Genomic DNA, 26,158 nt, shown 5'->3' on the forward strand with positions numbered 1-26,158 from the left:
ATATATATATATATATATATATATATATATATATATATATATATAGATAGATATAGATATATATATATAGAGAGAGAGAGAGAGAGAGAGAGAGAGAGAGAGAGAGAGAGAGAGAGAGAGAGAGAATTAAATATGTATACATTACATACATTAAATATGTATGAATTACCAGAGTCTGTGTGTCTCTCAACAGTGTTCGGCAGCCGCATATCTTTTGTACGTTTATCTGCTCCAAGAACAGCGTCGTTATTACCGCACTAGTAAGAAATGTCATGTTTTCATTTGCTAAACTATTTTACTGATAAAATCTTCAGAGCAGCACTGACAACACGTTTCACTGCATACTGTGTGTGTGCACGTTTGAGTGGAAGAGCAAGCAGGAGAGTATGTGCTTCCCATTCATAATAAAACGTAATTTTTCAGCAAAAAACAGAAATAATTTGTCGTTTTTATCCTATGGTTTACTATATTTATTTTTGGTTCTTTTGCTGTTGTAGGCTGAAAAGGATCTTTGAAATTAATAACTGAAATCATTTGGCGAAGTGATATGGAACTGTAATGTGGTCGAGACCTGCCTGGATCTACTTTAGCTGTGTGAAAATAATTGCACACCTTAGAACGTTCGTCAACCAATCAGTTTCAAGCAAACAGCCCCGTAGTAGAAGTGAAAAATAATGTGGCTATTTTTTCATTCAAGCATGACAATCTATTCTAGTAGACCCCAAAATCATTATATGGCCTGAAGCTTTAAACATTAGCTGAGAGGAATCTGGTGGTTAAAACTCACCAGCTGGTCAGGAGGAACTAATGATGTTACACACACACTCTTGAAAATCTTCTCCTACCTTAATGGGCTCAGCTTCCTCTGCGATGCTGTTAACAGCTTCCCTCTGCTGCCGGTAGAGCTGCTCGGCCTCCTCACATTCCCTCTTGTGTGTCAGCGTCTGCTTCCGCGCAGCTTCAAATTCCACTTGACATACACTTATCCGGCTGCTGAGCTCCTCCAGTTCCTCCTCCTGAACACAGACACATAATGAGACATAGAAATCCACCATCACGCTTATTTCATAATGAGTGAATCTGTTTATTACCAAAGGTTTCAAGTCCTCCGACTGTGGTTCCTCAACATTCTGCAATTCCGTCAGCTCTGCCTGAAGCTTCCGACAACGTTCCTGTTAGTGAAAATAAACAAAAAAATACATATTACGCCCCATTCAGTTAAACACTATGATGTGGTCTGGTATTTAGTGACCTGGGCCTTCTTTTGGTCTTCATAGGCTCTGCGAAGATGAGTTTGGTTCTGTCTCTCGTCCTCAGTAATCTGCTGCATGTCCTGCTCAAAACGATCCAAATGTGTTTTCTGGGAATGTAAGGCAGACTGCAAAAGTCTGCAGAACAAAGAAAAAAGTTTTTTTTTTTTTTGTGGAAGCCTTGAGATATATATATATATATATATATATTTTTTTTTTTTTTCAGTTTTCTTTACTGAACAGGAAATTCAAAAGAAAATCTTTATTTAAAATAGAAATCTTTTGCAACATTTTAAATGTCTTTACTGTCACTTTTGATCAATTTAATGTGTCAATTTAATAATTTTATCTTTACTGACCCCAAACTTTTGCTAAGGTATAGATACACATTCAGGGCCCTATTTTAACGATCTGAAACGCAAGTGTCAAAGCGCGAAGCGCAAGTAACTTTGTGGGCGGGTCTCGGCGCTGTTGCTATTTTCCCGGCGGGATAAATGGCTCTTGCGCCCGGCGCAAATCTAAAATGGGTTGGTCTGAAGTAGCTTCATTATTCATAGGTGTGGTTTGGGCGTAACGTGAATAAACCAATCAGAGCGTCATCCAACATTCCCTGTAAAAAGCAGGTGCGCAAGTTCCATTATGGATTGCTATTATTATGGCGTATTTACCAGGCGCACGCCAGGAGCGGTTCACAGCCGAGGAGACTGCTTGTAAGAGCAGTGAAAGACAGAGAAGTTGTGTTGTATGGGGATGGGAGAAACCCACCCAAAATAGCGTCGGTTAAACAGGCGTGGGAGGAAATAGCCACAATTGTTTCATCAGCTGGCATCCCCAGGACGTCGCACCAGTGCCGCAAGCGCTACAATGACATCAGAAGACGGGGAAAGTCCAAGCTTGCCAGCATCAATCGGGCACGCCGTGTAACGGGAGGTGGATCTGCCTCTACTCAGGACCTGACGCCAGCAGAGGACATCGCTGCGTCCACCCTCACCGATTTTTTTTCCTGGTTCTTGACGGACAAACCAATTTGTTAGATGTCCTTATATACATATATGTCTTGCCAGAAGTTGCCACTATTGGGCAAACAGGTCTCCTTAATTATTAGACTACAATTAGCCTGAATAATTTGTAAGCTAGATTTATGCCTATTTTTTCACATCTTCGTGGCACACCACAATGATTTCCGTCATCTCATGTGTTAATATTTTTTAGTGTAACAATTTATGATTTGCAAAAATAACTGTTGCATCTGTGTAGATTAGCCTACATGAGCAAAGTGTATGCGCGTTGTGCACGCTATACATTATGGTCAAGCATGCGCCCTTAAAATAGCATAATGAACAACGCGCAACGCGTCACTGACTTTAGACTAGGTTTTTTCTGGTCAGTGGCGCAATTGTTTAATGGAACAGCAAAATAGCACCAGGGATTGTTTGCGCCGGAACACGCCTCCTTTTTTGCGCTGAACCGCCCAGGTAGCGCAAGTTCATTCACTAGTTTAGCGACGTGCTTCTGTGGAGGGAAAAGCACGCTTTGCGCGGGTGCAAAATAGGAATGACACATGCGTCGGTGTACAAAGTCAATTGCGCTGGGTGCAAGATAGGGCTCTCAAACTGAAATAGATACAGAAATTGTGAACATGTTGAGAAATTGTAGGAACTATAATTATAAACTATAATTAATTATAATTTTACATCTGATTAAAAAACAAAGACAAAACATAACCTTCAGAAGAGTCTGTAGGACTGTGCAAAGTTCGGTGGACATAGCTAGACAGTTAGAAAACTCTATGAAAACTTATGTTTGGTTGCTTGAACACAAACGATTAACACATGCGCACTAGAAAGTTACAACCTGCGTCCGGTATGACGCAGACGTAGCGCAAGTTCCTGATGATGAACGTGGAGAGGATAGAGCAAAACTAAACTTGGTTCTCACAAGAACTAGCATATTCTCACCGGAGAGAATTCTTATCTCTCATGAATGCGCATACGACAGTTAGAAGAAGTTAGAGATTTGTTTGTAAAGTTTTAAATATGGATATTTTTCTTACACAAACGCTTCGCTTCAGAAGGCCTTTATTAACCTCCCGGATCCGTGTGGAGCACTTTTATGATGGATAGAAGCACTTTTATGGACTTCAAAACAGAAACAGCCATTCACTGCAATTATAAAGCTTGGAAGAGCAAAGACATTTTTTAATATAACTCTGCTTTTATTCGTTTGAAATAAGAATGTCATATACACCTAGGATAACTTGAGGGCGAGTAAATCATGGGCTAATTTTCATTTTTGGGTGAACTATCCCTTTAAGTATATTAGCATCCTAACTATCGGATGACAATGTTCTGTTTATGGACCTCTGTCAGGTTGAAAGCCATATTGAATGCAGACTTACAGTCTTTACAATGTCAAGCACTGTATAACTAGCCTAGAAATCTAGACGCCCCCTAGCGGCAGCAAATCTAACTTGCAGCCAGGGTAATCTAGCAACTCTCCGTTGGTGTGCGAGCTGAAAAAACCATACTCTGGTCAGGCCAATTACATCGTGTATAGAGTCGGTGGGCGGGCTTAACATAATGACGGCGGAGTTGCGGCGGTTCCGCGTGCTACTTGTAAACCTGGCGAACAGCGGTCTTTCGAATCGGCTTTGGCCGCGACTCTGGAAGACTTGTTGTTAAGCTTTTCTTTGAGAAAAGAACACAGAACGGCACTGAAGTCATTCTTAAGAAAGGAAGATGTGTTCGGAGTTTTGCCGGCCGGATACGGCGAAAGTTTAATCTACCAACTAGCTCCGCTTCACCTTCTTCGTTGCTTTGGTTGGTTGTAGCGCTATCCTATTGCATGCGGAGGGAATTTGAAAGACAACCATTTATCCCGCCCCTTGGATTTAACCCTGCCAATGGTGAGTTCCCAGACCCAACATCTTGATGTGGGTCTGGCTTGTCAGGCTACTGTATAACACTGTGTCCAAACCAAACGCGATGCGACTATGAGACATGACAAAATCAATCCAAAAAAATCACAGCCAATCAGAAAAGCGTGTGGGTCAGGAGTCATTCCGGCAAACTCAGCGAAATTGACACGTAAAATTTAATTCATAAACATTACATCACTTTAACATTTTTAAAAAATACATAATGAACGATTGAAACAATCTTTGTCACAAAATACACTTGCTTGTTCACATTATGTTCACAGTATGAAAAATTCTCGTTTCCTTTCATTTATTTTTCAAGATCTGTGGTGAATCATGCAAAATTATATTCAAACTCACACTGAATTTTTTTAACATGAATTAAAGCACATAATCAGTACATGAGTTATCATTGTCGTTTCAGCCACAACGTTGCAGAAAAATAGAAACCGTTTCAAAAAGGATTTGTTGTGGCTGGAACGACAAAAACACTGATTAACATGGAAAAGATGCCTTTTATCATGTCATGTCTGGTTAGGACATGGTGTAAAGGTCCTAGTATTCAAAACTGTTTTATAAAGTTTTCGTCCAATGAAAGCTTTTTTGGAAAGATGTTTGTTCAGCTGAACAATGTATGCTGTTAAACTACTACCCACTGTACTTCACTCCCTCACAGCCTTGTTTTCATTCCTGTCAAAACTTAAATATGACATTAATTAAAGTCTAAGGTCTATTATAAGCGTGCGCTGAAGTTATGTCGTCTGCAGCTTTAAATGTTTAAGCTGTATTTTGATTGTCAATGTATATATTGTTCGTCAGCTGGGAAGAAAATGTTCTGGGCAGCTGGGAAGAAAAAAGTGATAATCAGAACTAGAACAATTCAAACTTTACAGTTATCATCCAATGCGTTTTATCATTTATCAGCTAGAAAAAAAATGATGAAAGTGATTAAAATCAAATCATTTCTGTGCCCTTATCATTATGATTGGACAAATCCTTTACATTTAGAACGATTTTACAATACAATATCTTTATCGTCCTTGGTATGAACAGGCCTTTACTCCCCAAAAGATCTGATGTAAAAATATCTTTGTACTTTTTTAAACTAGAGTTGTGGGTATCTCAAGTAGTTTGTTGTTTTTCCCATCTCATCAGTTTCTTTTTGACTGTGAAACAAAAGTCAGAGATAGTGCTTCCTCCAGACCCAGCTTTTTAGTTCAGTATAGGTTAGATAGGTAGAATTTTTTTTTAAAGGTAAATTAATCCATATACATCTCAGAAATTAGTTTAATGTATTCAAACCTGATTTCCTCTTCAACATCTTTGCTGAGGTACTGCGCTCTGATCTGTTCGCAGGAGTAGTAGCGGTTATTGTAGACCTGGTCCCCTTCTCGTGTGAAGGCCTCCCTGCAATTGCGTGGTGGGTGTCCACTCTGCATGACCCTTCTCGCATCTTTAGAGTTCTGCAGGAAAGATGAACAGAGTTCTTAACTTCACAGGATGTGGAAAAGCATCAAAATCAATCAGGAAAATGCTTGTGGTCTTCCTCACAGTCTCACCTTGATGAGCAGAATGGTTTCGATTCCCCTCATGTCGATCAGGCAGTTGGCCACAACTGGATTCTCAATGTCAAGTGCCTGGAGCACTGTTGGGTATTCAGGATGATTGACAGCCCTGAAACGCAAGATATTTCATCCATCTTCTCAATCATACAAGTTTCCATTTGTACTCTGAGGGACAAACTAGTACTGGCTAAAAACCAGCATGAGATGAAACTAGCCGGTAATACTTTAGTTTAGGGTCCAGTCCTCACTATTAACTAGTTGCTTATTAGCATGCATATTACTCTGCTATTAGCTGTTTTATTAGTATTTATAAAGCACATATTAATGCTTTATTCTGCATGACCATATTCTACATCCCTTAATCCTACCCAAAACCTAAACTTAAACACTACCATTCCTAACTATTAATAAGCAGTCATTAGAAATGAAGACATTTTAGACGTGTAACCTGAAAAATGCAAAACACTCTAATTCTGATTATTAGAAATAAAATCACATTACTGGTGCACATGTACACAGCAATTTTCCAATTTACCTTTTATAAAATAACTTTTAAACCATAATAACAGCATTTAATAATATATCACACCAAATTAACAGGGAATAAAAATAAAGCAGAAAAAGACAAATTAGAGAAAACACAGGTAATCATTACTAAAAAAGATGGCAGGTCAGGTGATCTCTAGCTACCTGCTGCCGACATTGTAGAGCGTGTTGGTAAATGTGCTGACAATGATCAGAGGTCTTCTGCCATGCTGGAAGCAGCGACTCATGATTTTCTGTAATTCTCTCTCGTCAGCATGGTTATCGCAACAGAAAGCTAACATCAGAGTCTTCAGACAGCTCTCCACTGCAAGACCCAGCTCCGGATCCTGCAGTCGGATACAGAATCCTAGAAACAAAAGACCCTTTAAGCAAAATTCCATACGACATTGCATTTCAGTTTTAGGTTATGAGTGTACAGTTAAACACAGACTTTCAAAGTATACTCCATTTGATAGTGTGTGTGTGAACTAAAGAGTTTCATCCTTGTCTAGTATTTATGCTTTTTCTATCCAGAAGTTATGAACAATAAAAATTAGGGATGCACCGATATGAACATTTTGGCCGATACCGATAACCGATAATTCTTAATATTTAAAAGCCGATAACCGATATATTGGCCGATAAATCTAAATACAAATTTTAATAAACTCTGAGAGCCTGATTACAAAAACAAAAGGCTCACCATTAAAAGCCATGTCCCAAACACTTCAACATAAATCAAACCTATACACTACAGTAGCCTATTTGAACCAGTGTGAGATTCCTTACCTTTTCAAATTAATTTTACACTCCTATGGCCAAATTTTTTTTTTTTAACACTTTACAATAAGGTTTAATTTTTGTTAGTATTAGTTAACCAACAATGAATGAACAATACTTCAACAGGATTTATTAATTTTAGTTCATGTTAATCTCAACATATTCAGACCCAAAGTTGTGTCTTTTAACATTAGGTATGAACTGTGAATGGACTGTTACAAAAAACAAACATTTTATTACTAAAAGAAACAAAGGTTATTGCTCTCTGTTTGTTCATGATAGTTAATACATTAATAAAATGAGACCTTATTTGTAAAATGTTACCAAAAATTATATTGTCTAAAAAATACAAATAATATACCTAAATAATGCAAACAAGTAATTGAACAGCATTACTTAGGCTGCATAATAAAGAATCAGAATGCAAGTGCATGAAATAACCTCCGCACAGACGATAAAGAAATGGTTTTAATCAAACCATATTGTTGATGGAAATGATACGAGAACAATAAAAGTGCTAATTATAAAAAATAATGCTTCTGTGTTTTTGAAAAAAAAAAATATGTTTAATATTACAGTAATAGTAAACATCTGTAATATAGTCTAGTCTATTAGGAATAATGTTGCTGTTTGAGAGCGCGCTGAAGCTGGAGAGAATGAACGAACAACCATAAACTGAAGCGCTTAGAAGTTTAATTAACAACTAAACGCATCATATATGAGAACAATCAGATATTTATACAAAATAAATATAATATTACAACTTATATTAGCACAAAATCACGCATAGGTGAAGGGTTATAACTCCTGTGGATGCTCTTCCCCTGTTTGAGAGCGTGCTGAAACTTAAGATGATCACCGGTACAGTGAAGCACTGCGGGTTATTGACTTAACGAAACACATCCTATATGACTTTAATCAGATGTTTATACTACAAAAACGTAATATTACGACTTACATATGCTTAAAATGACGCGAATGCACAAGCGAACTTGACTGTGCTGGTCAGAATGCGTTGTTGACGCTTCCCACAACAGCGCGCTGAAAAACAACTAAACCCAGAGAATTCACTACGTTTTATAACAGAAATATTCTCATTGCAGTGTTATGTATAGGACAGTCCCAGTAGTTATTAATGCTGTGCATTTCTGTTTGAAATGCGCGCGCCGGTACAATGAAGTGCTTTACTGCATCGTTAATTAACTCAACCAAACGCATCCTATATGGGATTATATACACAAAATAATAAATATAATATTACAACTTACAATGGCACAAAAGGCTGTGAATGCACAAGCAAACTTGACTGTGCTCGTCATGAAGGTGTCACTCCGTGGGCGCGCGCTGAAGCTAAAGACCGGTACAATGAAGTGCTTTACTGCATCGTTTATTAACTCAACCAAACGCATCCTATATGATATTACATACACAGAATAATAATAAATATAATATTACAACTTACAATGGCACAAAAGGCTGTGAATGCACAAGCGAACTTGACTGTGCTCGTCATGAAGGTGTAACTCTGTGGGCGCGCTCTTCCCTCAACAAACGCGCTGAAACACAACACTCTTTTACAGCCTATTCTATTCTCATTATCATTTTATGTAGATTATAGAAGACTTGCGCTGCACATGTTGCACATAACTGTATTTTCCTTTTCGAAGTGATTCCAAACATATTTAGAGCAATTCAAACCCATCATGGTGGACAGCGCGTCCCTCTCAGCTGAAGGAAATAATACATTATCTATCGGCTTGACTATATCGGTCAAATTTTCTTATTGGACCGATAACGATAACATCAAAAATAATCATTTATCGGCCGATAACGATATGTTGCCGATATATCGTGCATCCCTAATAAAAATGTCTTTATACTCGTATAAACTAGAGTTGCAGGTGTCTTTTAATGCTTTCACATAAACGCTTGTCAACATGGGCATAAAAAAAATTAAAAATAAATAAAAAAAATTCAAGGCGAGCTGAGTGTACAGAGTATGCGTAAACTGAAGTATACTCTGGGCTTAAGAGCTAAACTACATCCTGAAATAAATGAGACAAGTAGCTTGTTCAAATTGTATCAGGATATTTACCGAGCGGTCCAACAGGTTTCCTCTTGAACTGACCCCGCCGGTCAGCCTCATCTATAGCCTTCAGCAGTGCTGGCATTTGCTCACCAAAACGACAAATTTGGTTATTTCGACTTTTTTCCATAGCAGCCAGGTCACGCCGCTTAGAATCCATTGCATGCAGCAGGTCCAGCTTTTCACGGCTACAGAATGAAAAGAAACAAAAGATTGCAAGATAGACAAAGTGAGATATTTCAACAGCCAAAATAAAAATTAGAATTAGAAGCAAAAAGAAGCATTTGTTGTACATTCAAGATCCAGTGGAACCCAACATTTTTATAAATGTTTCTATTTTATACAAATAACTTTTTAGTGCCCACTCACTTTCATGAAGCACTGCAAATGACAGAGTTCCCTAAACTCTCAAATTACTTAAATATTTGCTCTTATTCATGCAAATTCTTTTAAACCATTCAACTGTGACAAGACAAAAGAGAGCATGCTGTCTGTGAATGTCCTGTCCGTGTGACACAGAAAGACGCACACCAGTATCAGCGGAAAATCTTAAAGTGACAGCAGCCTAATAAACCAGTTGATGTGATGTCTGTCATTAATGTTTATCAAAGAACAAATGTAACAGAAAATTGTAGCTTTAATAAGGATTATTCCATATTTCATTTATTATTTATGCAGTTAAGAAAGGTGTTTGATAACTATTCAATTTCTGTATATGTCTAACAGGTAGGAAGGCGTGACATTTATTATAATGGGTTTATATAAAAATTGTTTAAAGCTCACTTAAATTACCGTATTTTCCGGACTATAAGTCGCACTTTTTTTCATTGTTTGACTGGTCCTTATAGACAGGTGCGACATATATCAAAATTAATTCATACTGACTGACAAGAGAAACCATTTACATCTACAGCCACGAGAGGGCGCTCTATGCTGCTCCTGTAGCCTACCCCTGAAAAAATTAACTGAAAACAGTTAACTGAAATTTTAACTTAAAGATAACTGAGAAAGACTGAACACAAACAAAATGCCCCATAAAAAAAAAAATCCTATTCTGCAAATTACAAACTGCAGGTTACTAAAATATGCAGCCGAAAATGGTAATCGAGCAGCAGAAAGAAAGTTTGGAGTGAGTGAGAAACTTGTGAGGGACTGGCAAAAAGCAGAGGTTACTTTAACTGTAATGAAGAAAACAAAGAAAGCTAATCGCGGACTGAAAGCAAGATGGCCAGAGCTGGCGGAACGAGTCCACAGATGGGTGCTTGAATGCTCTGTCGGGAAAGGGTCAGCTGCGCGAGACAAACGCTGCCAGTTTGAATGCACGGCGGGCGCGCGGCTCCCGCTCTCCGCACTGCTTCTGCCCTGCCAATTCACTGCTTGCGCGTGCGGTGTGAAGCTGCCGTTATAGTCCAGTATAATGCGACTTCTAGTCCAGTGCGACTTATATATGTTTTTTTTCCTCTTCATGACGCATTTTTTGACAATATAGTTGCGACTCATAGTCTGGAAAATAACGTAAAAGTTATTTTTTAAAGACTAATAAATGTTGAAATTGACAGCTTTCAATTATACTGTAATATCTATCATTAAAGCAGCACTAGGTAGTTTTTGCTCTCGGGGTCCCCCTACAGTTGGGAAACAGTATTGTCCTCTACTACTGTCGTAAACTGTCATTCTACATCAGGGGATGCATTGCACATGCATTTATTGACATGACAACCATGATAGCCCTGAACACGTCACGTATGAAATGTCTTCATCCCAGGTACAGTGGAACATGTTTCAGCATGTCATATGAATATAATTTCATGGGTTTTCATTTCATATTTTTTTTTCAAACGCCAAATGATCGCGATGCTCACGTTTACAAGACAGCGCCATTATAGTAGCCTAGTCTATTGGTTCCCGTTTTACAGAATCTATATGATACTTCAATTCAATGTTTGAGTGGTAGGTAATAACCATATATCGGCAATATTATAATATCAAGCTACCATAGATGAATCTGCAAATTTGAAAAATCGATTTGCATTATAGCTTGAGGCAAGACAAATAAACAAATATCACAGACATGTTAGGTATCCTTAAATATGATTTTGTACGTCTTATGTATTTACTTGTAAGAATGTAGCCCCTCCTCCTTCAGCTCACGCCAACGAGCAAACGCTGGCCCAATGTTGATCCTTGTCCTGCCTTTAATCCGATCACTTTCTCGTTTCCTCTTTTTGCTTTCCTCCGACAACCTTTGCTTTCTTATTTTTCTGTGCTGCTTCGGCCATGACTATAACATTCGGCAAACAAATTATAGTTGGGCTCGCACGTCCGAATTTAAGGAAGTGGGGGTGGTGGTGGAAGTGACGTATGTGCCGTAAAACAGTCGAATTTTGTAGTTCTTTTTTTACTCGGGTTACTACCCGAAACCCGAAGTTTAAAAGTACGATTAAAAACGATACAGACCCCGTCAGGCTATGGCAGACGTGTCATTCAACCTATTGTAAGTCGATGTATCATCACAAGAGTCTTGAAAATATATTATAAAGGTTGAAAAGTTACCTAGTGCTGCTTTAATGTAAAAAAGAAAAAAATCTATTTCATAGAGACATCAGTAGCAGTATTAGTACCAGAGATACTGGCTTTCATTAATAAAAAGATGCAATTACAAAATATAGTATACAAAAAATACTTTAAGTTGTTTCTACATTAATTTGGAGATTAACTGTGAAATTATTCAAATATAAAAAATTTTAACTCCAATGGCTTAAATCACGATTAATCGTGATGAAGTACAGAAAAAATGTGTGATTAATTAGTTAATTTTTTTGGATCGACAGCACTAATTAGTATGCATAATATACATTTTGATTATGATTATGATGATTATAACTGACAACTAAGGAAAATCACAAATCCAGTATCTCAGAAAATTTGAATATTACTTAAGACCAATACAAAGAAAGGATTTTTAGAAATCTTGGCCAACTGAAAAGTATGAGCATGTACAGCCCTCAATACTTAATTGGGGCTCCTTTTGCCTGAATAATTGCAGCAATGCGGCGTGGCATGGAGTCGATCAGTCTGTGGCACTGCTCAGGTGTTATGAGAGCCCAGGTTGCTCTGATAGTTGCCTTCAGCTCTTCTGCATTGTTGGGTCTGGCATATTGCATCTTCCTCTTCACAATACCCCATAGATTTTAAGGTCAGGCGAGTTCGCTGGCCAATTAAGAACAGGGATACCATGGTCGTTAAGCCAGGTACTGGTTGCTTTGGCACTGTGTGCAGGTGCCAAATCCTGTTGGAAAATGAAATCTGCATCTCCATAAAGTTGGTCAGCAGCAGGAAGCATGAAGTGCTCTAAAACTTCCTGGTATACGGCTGCGTTGACCTTGGACCTCAGAAAACACAGTGGACCAACACCAGCAGATGACATGGCACCCCAAACCATCACTGACTGTGGAAACCTTACACTGGACCTCAAGCAACGTGGATTGTGTGCCTCTCCTCTCTTCCTCCAGACTCAGGAACCGTGATTTCCAAAGGAAATGCAAAATTTACTTTCATCAGAGAAACATAATTTTGGACCACTTTTTTGTCTTTAGCCCAGGCGAGACGCTTCTGACGCTGTCTGTTGTTCAAGAGTGGCTTGACACAAGGAATGCGACAGCTAAAACCCATGTCTTGCATACGTCTGTGTGTAGTGGTTCTTGAAGCACTGACTCCAGCTGCAGTCCACTCTTTGTGAATCTCCCCCACATTTTTGAATGGGTTTTGTTTCACAATCCTCTCCAGTGTGCGGTTATACCTATTGCTTGTACCCTTTTTTTCTACCACATATTTTCTTTCCCTTCGCCTCTCTATTAATGTGCTTGGACACAGAGCTCTGTGAACAGCCAGCCTCTTTTGCAATGACCTTTTGTGTCTTGCCCTCCTTGTGAAAGGTGTCAATGGTCATCTTTTGGACAACTGTCAAGTCAGCAGTCTTCCCCATGATTTTGCAGCCTACAGAACTAGACTGAGAGACCATTTAAAGGCCTTTGCAGGTATTTTGAGTTAATTAGCTGATTAGAGTGTGGCACCAGGTGTCTTCAATATTGAACCTTTTCACAATATTCAAATTTTCTGAGATACTGAATTTGGGATTTTCCTTAATTGTCAGTTATAATCATCAAAATTTTAAGAAATAAACATTTGAAATATATTAGTCTGTGTGTAATGAATGAATATAAAATACAAGTTTCACTTACATCAACGATGAAATAAATCAACTTTTTGATGATATTCTTATTATATGACCAGCACCATATATAACCTGTAAATAAACAAGATTTATATATCTCCATAACTTTTGATGCGATTATGTCATTTGCGATGCTTCATGGGATTGTAGTTCTTTCCCTCATTAAAGCCATTTATAGTCTTGTACCTTTGTCTTTACAATTTAAAAATTTGCTTTAAATTAATGTTTGCAATGTTGTGATTTTCACCTCATAGCTGTTTGGTTTGGTTCATTTCTTATTACTCTTAATGACTTTTTTAGAATATGGCCGCTGAAAAAGTGTGCTGGAACTCTATATAGAATACCATTATTTAGCTGCCATTACAATTGGATTAAAAAAAAAAAAAAAAATCATACAACATTTACATTTTTTTTTTTAATGGAAATATCTATGCTATTTTAGAATTAGATGTTAATAAAAGTCTACAAAATTCATGGATATTTCTATTAAAACATGTAATTGGTGTGACTTTTCCAGGCATGAAAATGTTACATTTCTAGGCTTGATTGTGGAAAAAAGACATTTACCAACATCTGCACTAACCTCATTCTACCCAGCCTTTCTTTAGCAGAGGCGCAGGCCTGTTTAAACTGATCGATCTGCTGAGCCAGAGTGGCGTCCTGGAAACTCAGATCTTCCAGCTCAGCCTGAATGTGATTCATCCTCTCCACACGAGCCTGGGTGTCAGCTGAGTTCGCCTGACTTATGCTGGACAGTGAGAAGGGGATGTGTCATAATGAAACAGCTGGAAATTGTTCAAGGATTATGTTGTGTAATGTTGTTTCATTTCGGCACACTTTTGACGTACCTCCGTTTGAGTTCTTGGATACGCTTGTTGAGCTGATCTTTATCCTTCTCAAGGTCTCTTAAGTTAGTTTTTTTCCGATGAAGTCCAGCCTAAACAGAAAATTACAAAAAAAGATTTTCTCTTCTGTCAACAAATCACCACTGAGATGTAAATGCATAAAGGCAACTATTCAGATCAGATTTGTGTCCCTTGTTTGTGTTTCTTTGGCAATGATGTTGTGTTGGTAAAAAAAAAACTTTTTGAAGAACCGATATCGATTCTTAAATCCCAAGATTTGATCTTTCAGTCTATGCTGTTTTCAGTTGATAAATGAATAAAGTTTTGTAGAGCGCCTCTGACCAATAAATCGCAAGAAGCTTTGCGCTTTGTTACTTCTCATATGAAACAAAGTCTCAAAGTAATTCTTATTACGAAATTGAAACAAATAACATTTTGGCGCTCTTTAATGTGGCGAAATACCGCTGTAGCCGCCTCAGATCAAGCAAAGCAGCAGCACAAAGCGCATGTGAATTGATCATCTCTTCCACTTTACTACTAGTTACAGGACGAAATAAACATGAAATAAACATTAAATAAGTATCATGTCTCATGTAATTGATCAATCAGTGTTTCAACCACCGAAAGGCATGAGTAAAGCACCTTGTAAATAATGTTGCGCAATGTTACATGTACCTCAGAAAAGCCATTCAATGTCCAAAAACTCGTTAGCTAGAAAAATTGAATCATGAAATTTGTGTCAATGCCCAGCCCTAAAATCAACAGTAACATGGAGAGGTTTGCAACACAGATACATGATGTGTAGCCGCAGCACTGGAATAATATGCCTAATGAAGCTGCAGCATCTTTTCCTTGAGTATATCTCATAGGTTTTTGTCCGCTGCACAACATACAACAGTAAATTAAGATAAATACATTGTTAATACACCATAAACACAAACTATCTATAATTCTTATGAGACCTGATCAAATCATCATAAAAAAAAAAAATCGCAGCTAAGTAACAGGTGCATTAGAGCTAAAATTAGCATCAAGCTACACATCACAATTTATGAGATTATTACTGTTTTTGCTTCGACCATTGCTCGCTATCTATTGACAACGAAGCTGTGAATTTAAATACTTCACAATAGCAAAGTTACCCCCTCGTTGCTGAGAAATATAAATGTAGCGATTTTTAATGTAAACTATTTTATTACTAAAAGTCGCGGGACAGTGTTTATAAGTTTCTGTGCTCCTGAATGTTTCTGTGTGTGCACAGTGTGATCTACGCTCTCTGTGTGTGAGTGACGTATGCATCTGTGTGCTTCAATGAAAATATAGAATGGTGATTCAACTGACTTGGAACTACCTGTGCATTAGACAATTTTATTGCACACTTTCCAGCCAATCAGAATCGAGTATTCAGACAGACCATAGTATACATGATTATCTAATGGGCAGACATGCATTATTTGTAATGTTTTATAATAGACTGAACACTACACCTGGGGCCCGTTTCAGTAAGGAGATTCAACCAACTCTGAGTTTAAACCTGAACTCTGAGTTGACTTACTCTGAAATGGGAAACTCTGAGTTTTGGGTTTCAGAACAGCTGAATTGAGTTAGTTCAATCAACTCTGAGTAGACTGACTCGGAGTTAAGCACATGCACTCCAACTATGAAAAGCCACGATCAATGGAGCTACGAAATTACGATTCACCATGGCAACAGCACCCAACAAAAAGACGTTCGCATACTTCCGGGTCAATATGTAAGTTTAATTCTTAATTATTTTAATTAAGTTTAATTTTCATGGTATCCAAAAGGCAAAAAAAGAATGTGGCAGCAGCTAAAAATGAAAAATAAAAACAATTCAATCAGATAAAGCTTTAAGCATAAAATGTTCATGGGTGTTGGTTTAATGACTTTACAAACATTTGACATATTAATCAAATATCATTCAGTGTCCAATGTGCAGTAGCTTTTCCCACATAGACCCTTTTCACAGACTGTGATGACGCGTTTTAACGGTCATCAATATCGTAAATCCAGCAAAGTTTTTTGTATTTTTTTTTTTTTAAATGTAGGCCCATGTACATTTATAATACTAATACTTTGTATTATATTACCGCTGCTGTGAGAGTGTTTCTAAACTCAATCTATTTTTTCCCTCTTTTTGAAAGTTGTTAAATCATTATTGTGGAGTTTTTCTTCTGCTATTTGAGCAAATGGGGACACAAAAAAAATTATATTTAATGTATTCTTTCATTCACCGCTATAAAAGTTAACCCCATGACGACTTCCGTTCTGAGAAACCCAGAAATGTGAAAAGGGTCTATGCTCTTTTCACATAATGAAATGTTCTCTGATCCCACCTGCTACATTTATTAATTAGGGCAATGACATTAAACATTTTACTTCTACTCAGGCCAGCCAAAAACCAGCACCACTGACAGATGAAGAGGAGATGGAGGAAAAATAAAGCATTTGTAGGAAATAAAGATGACCATAAAAATTGTAAATAAATGTATTTAACAGCTGTGGTGGTGGTTATGGCATATATCTCGTACTACCATCTGGCAGCATCCTTCCATTCCATACAGTAATCCATTTTCAGAAAGTGTGATGATGGGAATATGAGTGTCATCAATGCGTCCAACCACTGGAAATCCTAATTATTAGGTTACTTCTAGAGGTTTATCAAGTGAACGTCAGGATCCTTCCTGTATAAAAGGACATGCCATTTTTGTCAGTTTGATAGTGTCCTCATGATGAAAGCAATGAATGAATGTTCCTGCACTGCAAAGAATGCTTTTCTCACTATGTATTTTTGTCAAGTGGCAGATCATTTAATTTGTTTTAAGTAAACTTCGCTTACTTTAGATTTAGATTAAATTTATAATTTTTTTAAATACGGCCAAAAATACTCATTTATACTCATACTCAGTAAAAAAAAGCATTTGTGCGGTTTGAATGAATGAATAACTATTTAAACACAGCTGCCGCTTTAAAAAAGGGGAGGAGACTGAAAGAAACTCTGGGTTTACCAAAGAAAACCTGCTCCTGACCAGGTTAGGTTCAAGTTACCCTGGTAACTGACTCGGAGTATAAGTTACCTCTCTTTCAGAAACGGGCTTGACTTACCCTGCTTTCTCGGGTTTGACATACCTCTCATTCTAAAACAGAAAACCTTGAGTTTCCCTTATTTAAGGGTTAACATACTCAGAGTTTTCATTTAACCTCCTTTCTGAAACGGGCCCCAGCTTATGTACCTGCTTACTATTTCTCATGTATACATCCTTCTGTAAAAAAATTACCCTGAGCCGAATGAAAAACACATACAGAAATGTTTCTCAGTTGTTTATGCACAATCCGGAAGGGCAGGTGAGGGTTATGATCACGTACTATTATTGACAGATTTAGACAGAATGAGCATTCTTTGACTGGAAGAAAACAGACACACAGTACATTTAAAGGTCCCGTTTTTCGTGTTTTTTTGAAGCTTTGATTGTGTTTACAGTGTGCAATATAACATGTGTTCATGTTTTGCGTGTAAAAAAACACAGTATTTTTCACACAATTTACTTATCTGTATACTGCTGTTTTCACTGTCCTCAAAACGGCTTGAAAGATTTCCCTGTTCAATGAAGTCCCTCCTTCAGAAATACGTAACGAGTTCTGATTGTGCCAGCGGTTCCCGTGTTGTGATTCGACAGCAGCTTAGGGCACGCAGAGCGCACGTTACCGGAAAGGTCACGCCTCTCACCATAACGGGGATGCATGCGCTCAATGATCTCTAAGTACAGCGTCCCTGGGAAAGCCAAACAAAGGTGACTTGACTCCGGGATGAAAATAACAGCGTCTCGACGACATGGCAACAAACAAACTATACGAACGCAACCGAACGCAACACTTCCTATTCTCCACGCGGGAGCAACAAGACCACGCCCCCTTTTTCGCGCCATCTTGTGGGCGGAGGTTAGTCGACATACTGCTCTACTGACGTAATTAAAGCAGGAAATACCAGGATGTAGTCCTAACCAGCCGTTCGCTGTAGGCTTTGAAAGGGAACTTCTGTTAAATAAAATATCTCGCTTGGCATTGAACTTTGAGCTTTATAATTTTACAGGTATTATAAATGCTCTAACAGCAACATTACACACTAACTAAAGTTTGAAAAATGGGATCACGAAGAACAGGACCTTTAAAGCTCTTCAGAGTGCATAATTCAGTGGAAAATGAATAGAAATCATATTCTCTATAAAGAAATAGGAAGTAAACGTGATAATAAATTAGGGCCGGGCGATATATCGCATGACATTGTTAGGCGCATCTCGTCAGTAAAGCCGGTTCCTTGATTAGTAGTAAATCGCCATCACCTGCTTTCAGATAGAGCGGCATTTACTACACAGAGCCGTAGTTCACTGACAAGCTGAGCCATATCGCATTAATTATCACGGACGTATCGCCTGCGATAATTAATGCGATATGGCTCAGCTTGTCAGTGAACTACGGCTCTGTGTAGTAAATGCCGCTCTATCTGAAAGCAGGTGATGGCGATTTACTACTAATCAAGGAACCGGCTTTACTGACGAGATGCGCCTAACAAAGTCATGCGATATATCGCCCAGCCCTAGAATAAATCAATATTTCTCCAAATGTGCACTTTTCAACTGAAATCACTAATGGTAGCTGATAAGTAAAGCCATGTGAACTCAAGTAAACGGTAGCAGACACGATTTACTGTGTGTGTGTGTGTGTCACAAGGGGCCGTACATTTGTGTCGCTTAATCACGCTCAGTGTAAAAGGCCCTTTATTTCGTGCTGCTTTCTCAAAATTCAAAAAGAGGTGTGTAGGCCAGGCCAACTAGCAGCAGATTTAAGTTTTCTACTCAACCTGCACTTCGCAGTAACAATACAACCTTGTTTCTGCAGCGACTTTCAGCATGTTTCCTACAAGTCTGTGATGTTTATGCTTGTAACGGATTTCCAGAAGTGGCTTTGAATATAATTTCTATCTACATATGACTGTAGCTTGAAACCTATTTGTAAAAAACGTATATCATGTGATTTTTTTGCCGTTCACACTTGCTAAATATGATTGGATTCCAATCGGATCCAGACTGACAGTCTGAACCTATTGTTTTGTGCATGCATGTTTGTCGGCCTGTGCTGTAATTATGCACCTCGGCTGCTTTGAGATCTCGGTTGCGCTCCTGTGCTCGGCCCTTTAGTTCAGCACACTGTGGCTGCAGCTGCTGCATCCGCTCCGTCACGCCCTCCAGCTGATCCTGCAACTGTTGGAATATCCTGTTGGCCTCCTGAACTTTGCCCTACAAACAAACAAAACCCAAAATAGACACTGCACATTACTGTGGATAAAACATAATTAGATTTGTATTAAGCATTTTATTCACAATGAAAGAACAACTAGGGGCTGCCGGTTGTGCACAACTCAACAGAGCTCTGTAAGAAAGCTTTGAGGCTGGAGCCCAGGGTTGCTAAAAGATGACAGTATGAAAGCAACTGGAATATCAATGAGGTTGCAGTCCTAATGTACTGTGCCCTAGAGCAAATTTTGGCAGTAATGTCCCTGTAAATGGCCTACGGTTACAAATGGTCTCTACTCTATGCGATTAGGAAAAATGTATGCATGTTAGAGCAGCATTAATAACTGCAGCTGTTTTTTGTCATTTGGGTTTCTGAGTGTTTCTCATTGTTATCAAAACACAATAAGAAAAAGGAAATGATGGTCTGCCAAACCTGATTATGATCTTTACATTTTAATGTGCAGAAAAAAGTAAAACAAAACAGAAGTCACATCATTGTGTTTATTAATTTGCAGCTCGTCAGAAAAATGTGCATGCAGTCTCTTTAGAGGCTTTGTGTCAACAAATTGATCTTATCGTAAAAACTAAATGGAAAAAAAAGCAAAAACAGGTTGCTTCAATCTGATTGGATGGCTTTAGGCAAGAAGAACTTGGTTAATGGCATTAAATCTTTGAATGTTGTGCAATTACTTAAATTCAATTTGGTAACACTTTATTTTAAGGTGGCCTTGATACAGTGCAAGAATACAAATAAGGACTGAAAAATATTATTTAACAACTATATATCTTATAAGACAACTTACTATATCTTAGGGCGTTTTCACACCAATAGATTGTTTGTTTTGTTCCGAAACAGGGACTGTTTGTTACATGTTGCATTTTCTTCTTGGCTTGATTCGCTTTCACAAGACAATATTTCAAAGCGTACCAAAATGTGTTCACACAAGTCACATGCGAGTACAACTGTCCTCTTATTGGTTAGTTTCCTCTGCGTCATCCATGAAGATGATTGACAAGTTCGCTCCATGAGCTTATTGTGGCTTTATTTGTAACTGTCAAGACACGCAAACAATATACGAATATAGCCATCATTCCCGCAGTTAAACTACATTCGTATTAATACTGCAGCAAATTCAAATACGCTCTCTCTCTGGATCTCCCAGCGCTGTCTAGAGGTTAACTGTGTCAAGACACACGCAAACACTATACTAATGTTATAATGCAGCTAGAGCAAGAAGCAAGGCTTCATCAGGACAGCATTCTCGCACGGAGAAGCGTATTTACACAACATTTTAAGATGAAGAGGTGCTCTTTTGGTTTTCAACTGTGATAACTAATGTACTCACTCACAGCATCAGACACTATACTGCTTTTTATATAGCACGTTTCTCGTTATGAATTATAATTCCACTTGGTTCGTAAAGAAAAAAAGAAATGTAAAGACTTTTTACCTTGCCAATAAAGCCACTTGATTCTGAGTCTGTATGGTAGAATAATGTATTTCAGATAAAAACCGACCCTGAATTGTGAAAACAAAAAAAGTAAGTGATGGCTTTAAACATCATTCTCATTCTGGCCAAAAACCGCCTACTTAGACAGGAAAAGCTGAAATCTGGACCAGACTTTATCCTGTAGTCAAATGTCTAGCTACACAACATTAGAGGATACTGGACCACAGGAACTGTAGATAATATTCAATCACCTCCCACTCTTCCACCTTCTGGTCATATTTGACGGTGGATTTCTCTTCAGCTGCGATTCGTTCTCTCATGGGCTTCACTTCCTGCTCCACCTCTGCCACCTGATGTACACAGACATGCATTTCAGAATTAGATGACAATGACAGCAAAAGACACTCACAATCTTCAGTTACATTTAAAGATGACCTATTCTGCTTTTTGACATTTTCAACTTTCTTTAGTGTGTAATATTGCTGTTTGAGCATGAAAAATGTCAAACAAACACGTCACAATATCCCTAATTTAAATAGTCCCTGCCCAAGGCATACACAAAATAAAGTCAGGGGAGGCCTGGTTGAGTTGCATTAGCAGCATGTTGAAACTAAAAATGGACATTTTTCTAAAAAAACAAAAACGCATCACTTTGCTTCAGAAGGCCTTTATTAACACCCTGGATTACTTTTATGATGGATGGTTTAAGGTAAGTCTAAGGTACCATTCACTCCCATTATGAAGGCTAAAAGAAGGAAGTTATAGACACCTAGGATGGCTTGAGGGTGAGTAAATTATGGGATAATTAGAAATAATAAAATAGAAATGTGATGTTAAAAGTACAAAAACTACTGTTACAAATACAATACTATTAATAAATTGATCAAATTTGGTTCGGAATTTGGAATTGCTGGAATTTTGATTTGATCCATGCAGTCAGAGCTCATGTTGTGCTGGCAGTGATTCCTGACCAGAGCCCAGGCCATCTGATTCTTCAGTTCATCCAACTTCTGCTGCATTTCATCAAGTGAAGCCAGGTTTTTATAGCGTTCTTCTTTCTCGTGGTACTTTCTCTTTAGTTCTTGCAGAGTCTGCGTGAGAGGAAAGGGTGTGTCAGAAAAGAAAACTATGCAGTCATTTTAAAGATCAACTAGTTCAATCCAAATCACATATTGTTTCCAACGCTGCTCCACCCAAGGCACAGAAAGGTGTGATTATTTTAGCACTCACATCCCTGTGTTTCTCCACTGTATTCTGGGTCATGGTCTTGGTCTTCATGATGTAGCTGTAATCTTCCTTCATCTGATCAAGCTGAGTGGCTTTCATGAAAAACTATATAAAAAAAAGAGCAATGCAAATGGCAAGTTTGCGTTTGTCTTAAGATAAGCAAATGCACACTTACAAACAAAGATTAAGACTCACTTTGTATTTGTCCCCCTCTCCTTTGGAGTGGAGAAAGTGTTTGCTCATTTCCTGAGTAAGGATAGAGACTGGATTGTCCACCTGAGGACGGAAGAACCAAACAGATGAATCAAAACAGATTACTTAAATAGATTTGTGAGCAAGCATTTTAAAAACGGTGAAGATCTTTAACAATACCTGTATGTTAAAGTGATCCAAAATGGAGATCAGTTCTTCCTTTTTGGATGACACTAGGTGACCTAAGTACAAAGGGAGGAAAGTCATAAATCAAATGGCTTTTGTGTGTCAAATAGTTAGACTTGTGTGCATGTGGTAGAAGCTAAGCAAAACTGGCAGATGCAACCATGGTTGCGTGACATGCCCTTGCCCTCAAAACCCATGAAGTGATAAAATAAATATGAACCAGACAACAACAAATACAGGTTCACTAAAGAGTATAAACATGGTTCGTACCAACCACAGTTTTCTGTGGTGAATTACTAAGCATGAAACCATTGAATTTGGTATGATTGACAATTTAGGTGCTGCGTTGGTACTTCATATTCAATCTAAAGCAAAACCAGTGGAGCACCACAGATGCAACATATGTTGCGCATATGTGCACATCTGACTCAACTGGCTGTCGATTACACATCAGGAAAAAATTAGATCCTGGCTTTAATTATGAGCGCTTCAGCAAATCTTCACTTGCCTTTGTCACGACAGCACAGATGTGAAACGATTTTTCTGATTAAAAAACACTTTCAGGTTTGCGGTGCTTGTTTGTAGGGCTGCACAATCTGAACTATAAAATAACTTTTATATTAATAGTAGTAAATAAAAAAATATGAAAAATATATTTTACTGTAAAAAAAAAGAAGTGTATTAAAGAAAAAAAAAAAAGAATATAATTAAAATAATTTTATTTATCAGTACAAATGTAAAATCACAAAAATATTTATGTGTGATCTAAATGTCTTCATTTCAAATGTTAAACCATCAAGCTTTTACTTTGGTGGAAAACCAGGAGCAACAAAAATACCTTTTTTGATGACAACAGCTGGTTTATACTGCAAGTGCTTCTCATTACAAGGCTGAACTTACTCTCGGACGTGTTTTTGGAACCAGCATACCTCGAGTAAACAAGGTTTGGGTTAATCAACTGAGAGTTCAGGGTATATATGACGGTAAGTTATCCTTGCTTTCGGAATACCTCCCAGCAGATCAAATCCTTGTTTAAGGCTGTGTGTCCACCAAAGTGTAACAAGGCACTGAGCGTCTATTTTACGCTGAAGCGCTCTGCGTTTTTTTACCGGTCATCGAGAGTTGAAGAGTGGGTAAAACACAGTGCTCATCACTGTCACTTTTTACCCAGCCGACCAATCACAGCGGAGGAGAGGCGGGACAAATACCACAGCAACCAACGGTCACATTCTGCTTGTACAACGTCAACAGATGACAAGCATAAGAAAATAATTTAAAACAAGAACCAGAGCAAGTACTTTACATTGTATTGACATTTTTATATAGAAACTATCTGTGACATGAGATGCTAGTTACACTTAGTGTAGTCAAAAATATCGATATTTCGATATGTATCGATACTGAAATATCTGAAACGATACGATACTCATTTTCTACAGTATCGATACCAGCTGCGCTCTCCTCTCCCACCGACAGCGAGTTGACACGCACCTGCCTCCTCTCATTCAGTCTGGTTAACCCTCTGAACACGGCGAACGAGTGTTCTGCTGGATTTTTCTTCATAACAGTGTGTTAGTATTGGTGTGACTGGTCTAAATTTCGCACGGGATTGCACATAACGTTAATTCTACTAATTCCCGCAGATTTCATGCTCAATCTGAAGCGCACACACATACCGTAATAAAGCCACCTCTGTCATACAAGTGCAAAAATTAGCTCCTTTTTCCAGATTATTAATGGTCAAATACACTCAAAAAATGTCTCAATGCCCATCTTGATGGTGAGTATTAATGCAAACACAGTCGCAAACAGTTCAGGAAGAATGTGTAACAGGAACAGTGTTTGGGATCCATGCGTGCGTCAGGTCAGCAGTTATTTATTATTAACTACAAAAAGACAAACGATCACTTACTGCTCGACTGATTAACTTGTGTAACTAATGGATATTAATCTGTATTTAATTTTTAACAATGAAGTTTATCCAATGTTAAATTTGATTACTTTGTGTTTTTTAATTCAGTATCTTTATTCTACTGTATTTATTTGTGTTATTGTTTGTAATTTGTTTATTTGTTCTTATTTTATTACGGTTTACTCGTCTTTTTAAATTCAATTTGAAATCAAGCTTCCTTGTGCTGTATGCAAGCTGTTGCAAGACAATTACTTAGCAAATATTTGTCAGATAATTGTAATGGTAATTGAACAACGTTTATATATGAGAAAAAGTTTAAAAGCTTTATCATATAAAGTGATCTCTTCAGAAGAAATTTGTAATTGCCTAAACTTTCAATGTTTTTCCCCGTGGTATCGAAAATCGATACTTTTTTAGGTATCATATCGAAGTTAGAAATTCCAGTATTGTGACAACACTAGTTACACTTACGCAGATATTCCGTATCATAGCCAACAGCCAGGCGTTTTCAGCTGGCTAAAAAACCTTTGGTGGACACGTAGCCTAATACTGGCCAAACGACATTAAATACAAATGTATACTTAATATTTGGCCACTTTACGATAGAAATGCTACAGCCACTGTCATTTCTAAAACAAGAATATGTGGACATAAAACATGCAAACTCAGAACTTTTATTTTGAAATCGAGATGAACAGTTTGCATATTTAGAAACATATTGGTGTTTTCTGCTGTGTTGTTGTAGGTTTATACATTATTTCTTACAAATCTGATGAAACAGCACACATTGTGTTCCCAGATGAACGTTATAAGTAACCCACAGCATATGCAGAGATGGAGTTTGAGCTCCAGGCATTACATTGCTCCAGGCAATGTAAATGATAACAGTTCATGTGGAGCAGAATTCACTGTGAATGGAGCTGCTATGAGATGCACATAATCTAAACACATGTAAATAATTAAAGAGCATATATATAAAACCCGCAGGGCATATTTAAATACGAATCCTGGCTTTGTGTTTGACCTTTGAGTTTCTGTGTGTTTGTGTTATGACAATAGTTTTTCTCAAATGAAACGATAAAATGCTGATGAAGTGACTCAGAGCGGCTCTGGAGATGACGTTTGTGCATTCATATCCTCACATGAGATGACAGAGATAAAAACATGCCACCATCACGCACGATTCAGAGTGTGAGTGAGGTTAATTAAACCGCCCGTCTGCGCCATTCATTCACACAGAGACGCTCTGATTGTGGCCCTGGGTGGTACAGAGGCTCCTCACTCAAAGGATTTGAGAGACTATATACAGACTGTAGCTACGGATGTTTGGAAACGCTTGTTGACTGCATGCTGTACCCCTCTCCTTCCTTAACAAATTCTTTGAGTGAGGAGCCTCTGTTGGTGGTGAGAGCTTTACCTCCTAGGGCGGGTTTAATTTACCACACTCACTCAATCGTGCATGACAGTTGCTGTTTCTCTGCCATCTCATATGAGGACAACGCACAAACGTCATCTCCAGAGCTGCTCTGAGTCAGTTCATCAGCATTTTACCGTTTCATTTGAGAAAAACTATCGTCATAACATAAACACACAGAAACTCAAAAGGTCTTCACGTCAACCCATCAAAATAAAAGTTTGGTTTAACTTGACAAATAAATGACTTTATTTTTCATACA

The 26,158-nt window shown here is 38.0% G+C and overlaps 1 protein-coding gene across 1 annotated transcript in view; it reads right to left on the reverse strand.

The window, feature by feature from the left end:
* The window catches only part of LOC307127259 (structural maintenance of chromosomes protein 6), a 49,002-nt gene that overhangs the window by 6,542 nt on the left and 16,302 nt on the right, over positions 1-26,158 (reverse strand). The window contains exons 6-20 of the mRNA XM_079818386.1: positions 22,565-22,626; positions 22,388-22,468; positions 22,196-22,297; positions 21,937-22,056; positions 21,217-21,315; positions 19,371-19,517; positions 14,206-14,294; positions 13,941-14,105; positions 9,133-9,311; positions 6,423-6,624; positions 5,727-5,841; positions 5,470-5,630; positions 1,253-1,388; positions 1,092-1,172; positions 846-1,016 (exon numbers count right to left, since the gene is read on the reverse strand). Of these exons, the coding sequence (XP_079674512.1) occupies positions 846-1,016; positions 1,092-1,172; positions 1,253-1,388; positions 5,470-5,630; positions 5,727-5,841; positions 6,423-6,624; positions 9,133-9,311; positions 13,941-14,105; positions 14,206-14,294; positions 19,371-19,517; positions 21,217-21,315; positions 21,937-22,056; positions 22,196-22,297; positions 22,388-22,468; positions 22,565-22,626 (1,910 nt within the window). The remainder of the gene's footprint in view (positions 1-845; positions 1,017-1,091; positions 1,173-1,252; positions 1,389-5,469; positions 5,631-5,726; positions 5,842-6,422; positions 6,625-9,132; positions 9,312-13,940; positions 14,106-14,205; positions 14,295-19,370; positions 19,518-21,216; positions 21,316-21,936; positions 22,057-22,195; positions 22,298-22,387; positions 22,469-22,564; positions 22,627-26,158) is intronic.

Source organism: Gobio gobio (assembly GCF_949357685.1).
Source record: "Gobio gobio genome assembly, chromosome: 6".
In the NCBI taxonomy this organism is placed as follows: domain Eukaryota; kingdom Metazoa; phylum Chordata; class Actinopteri; order Cypriniformes; family Gobionidae; genus Gobio; species Gobio gobio.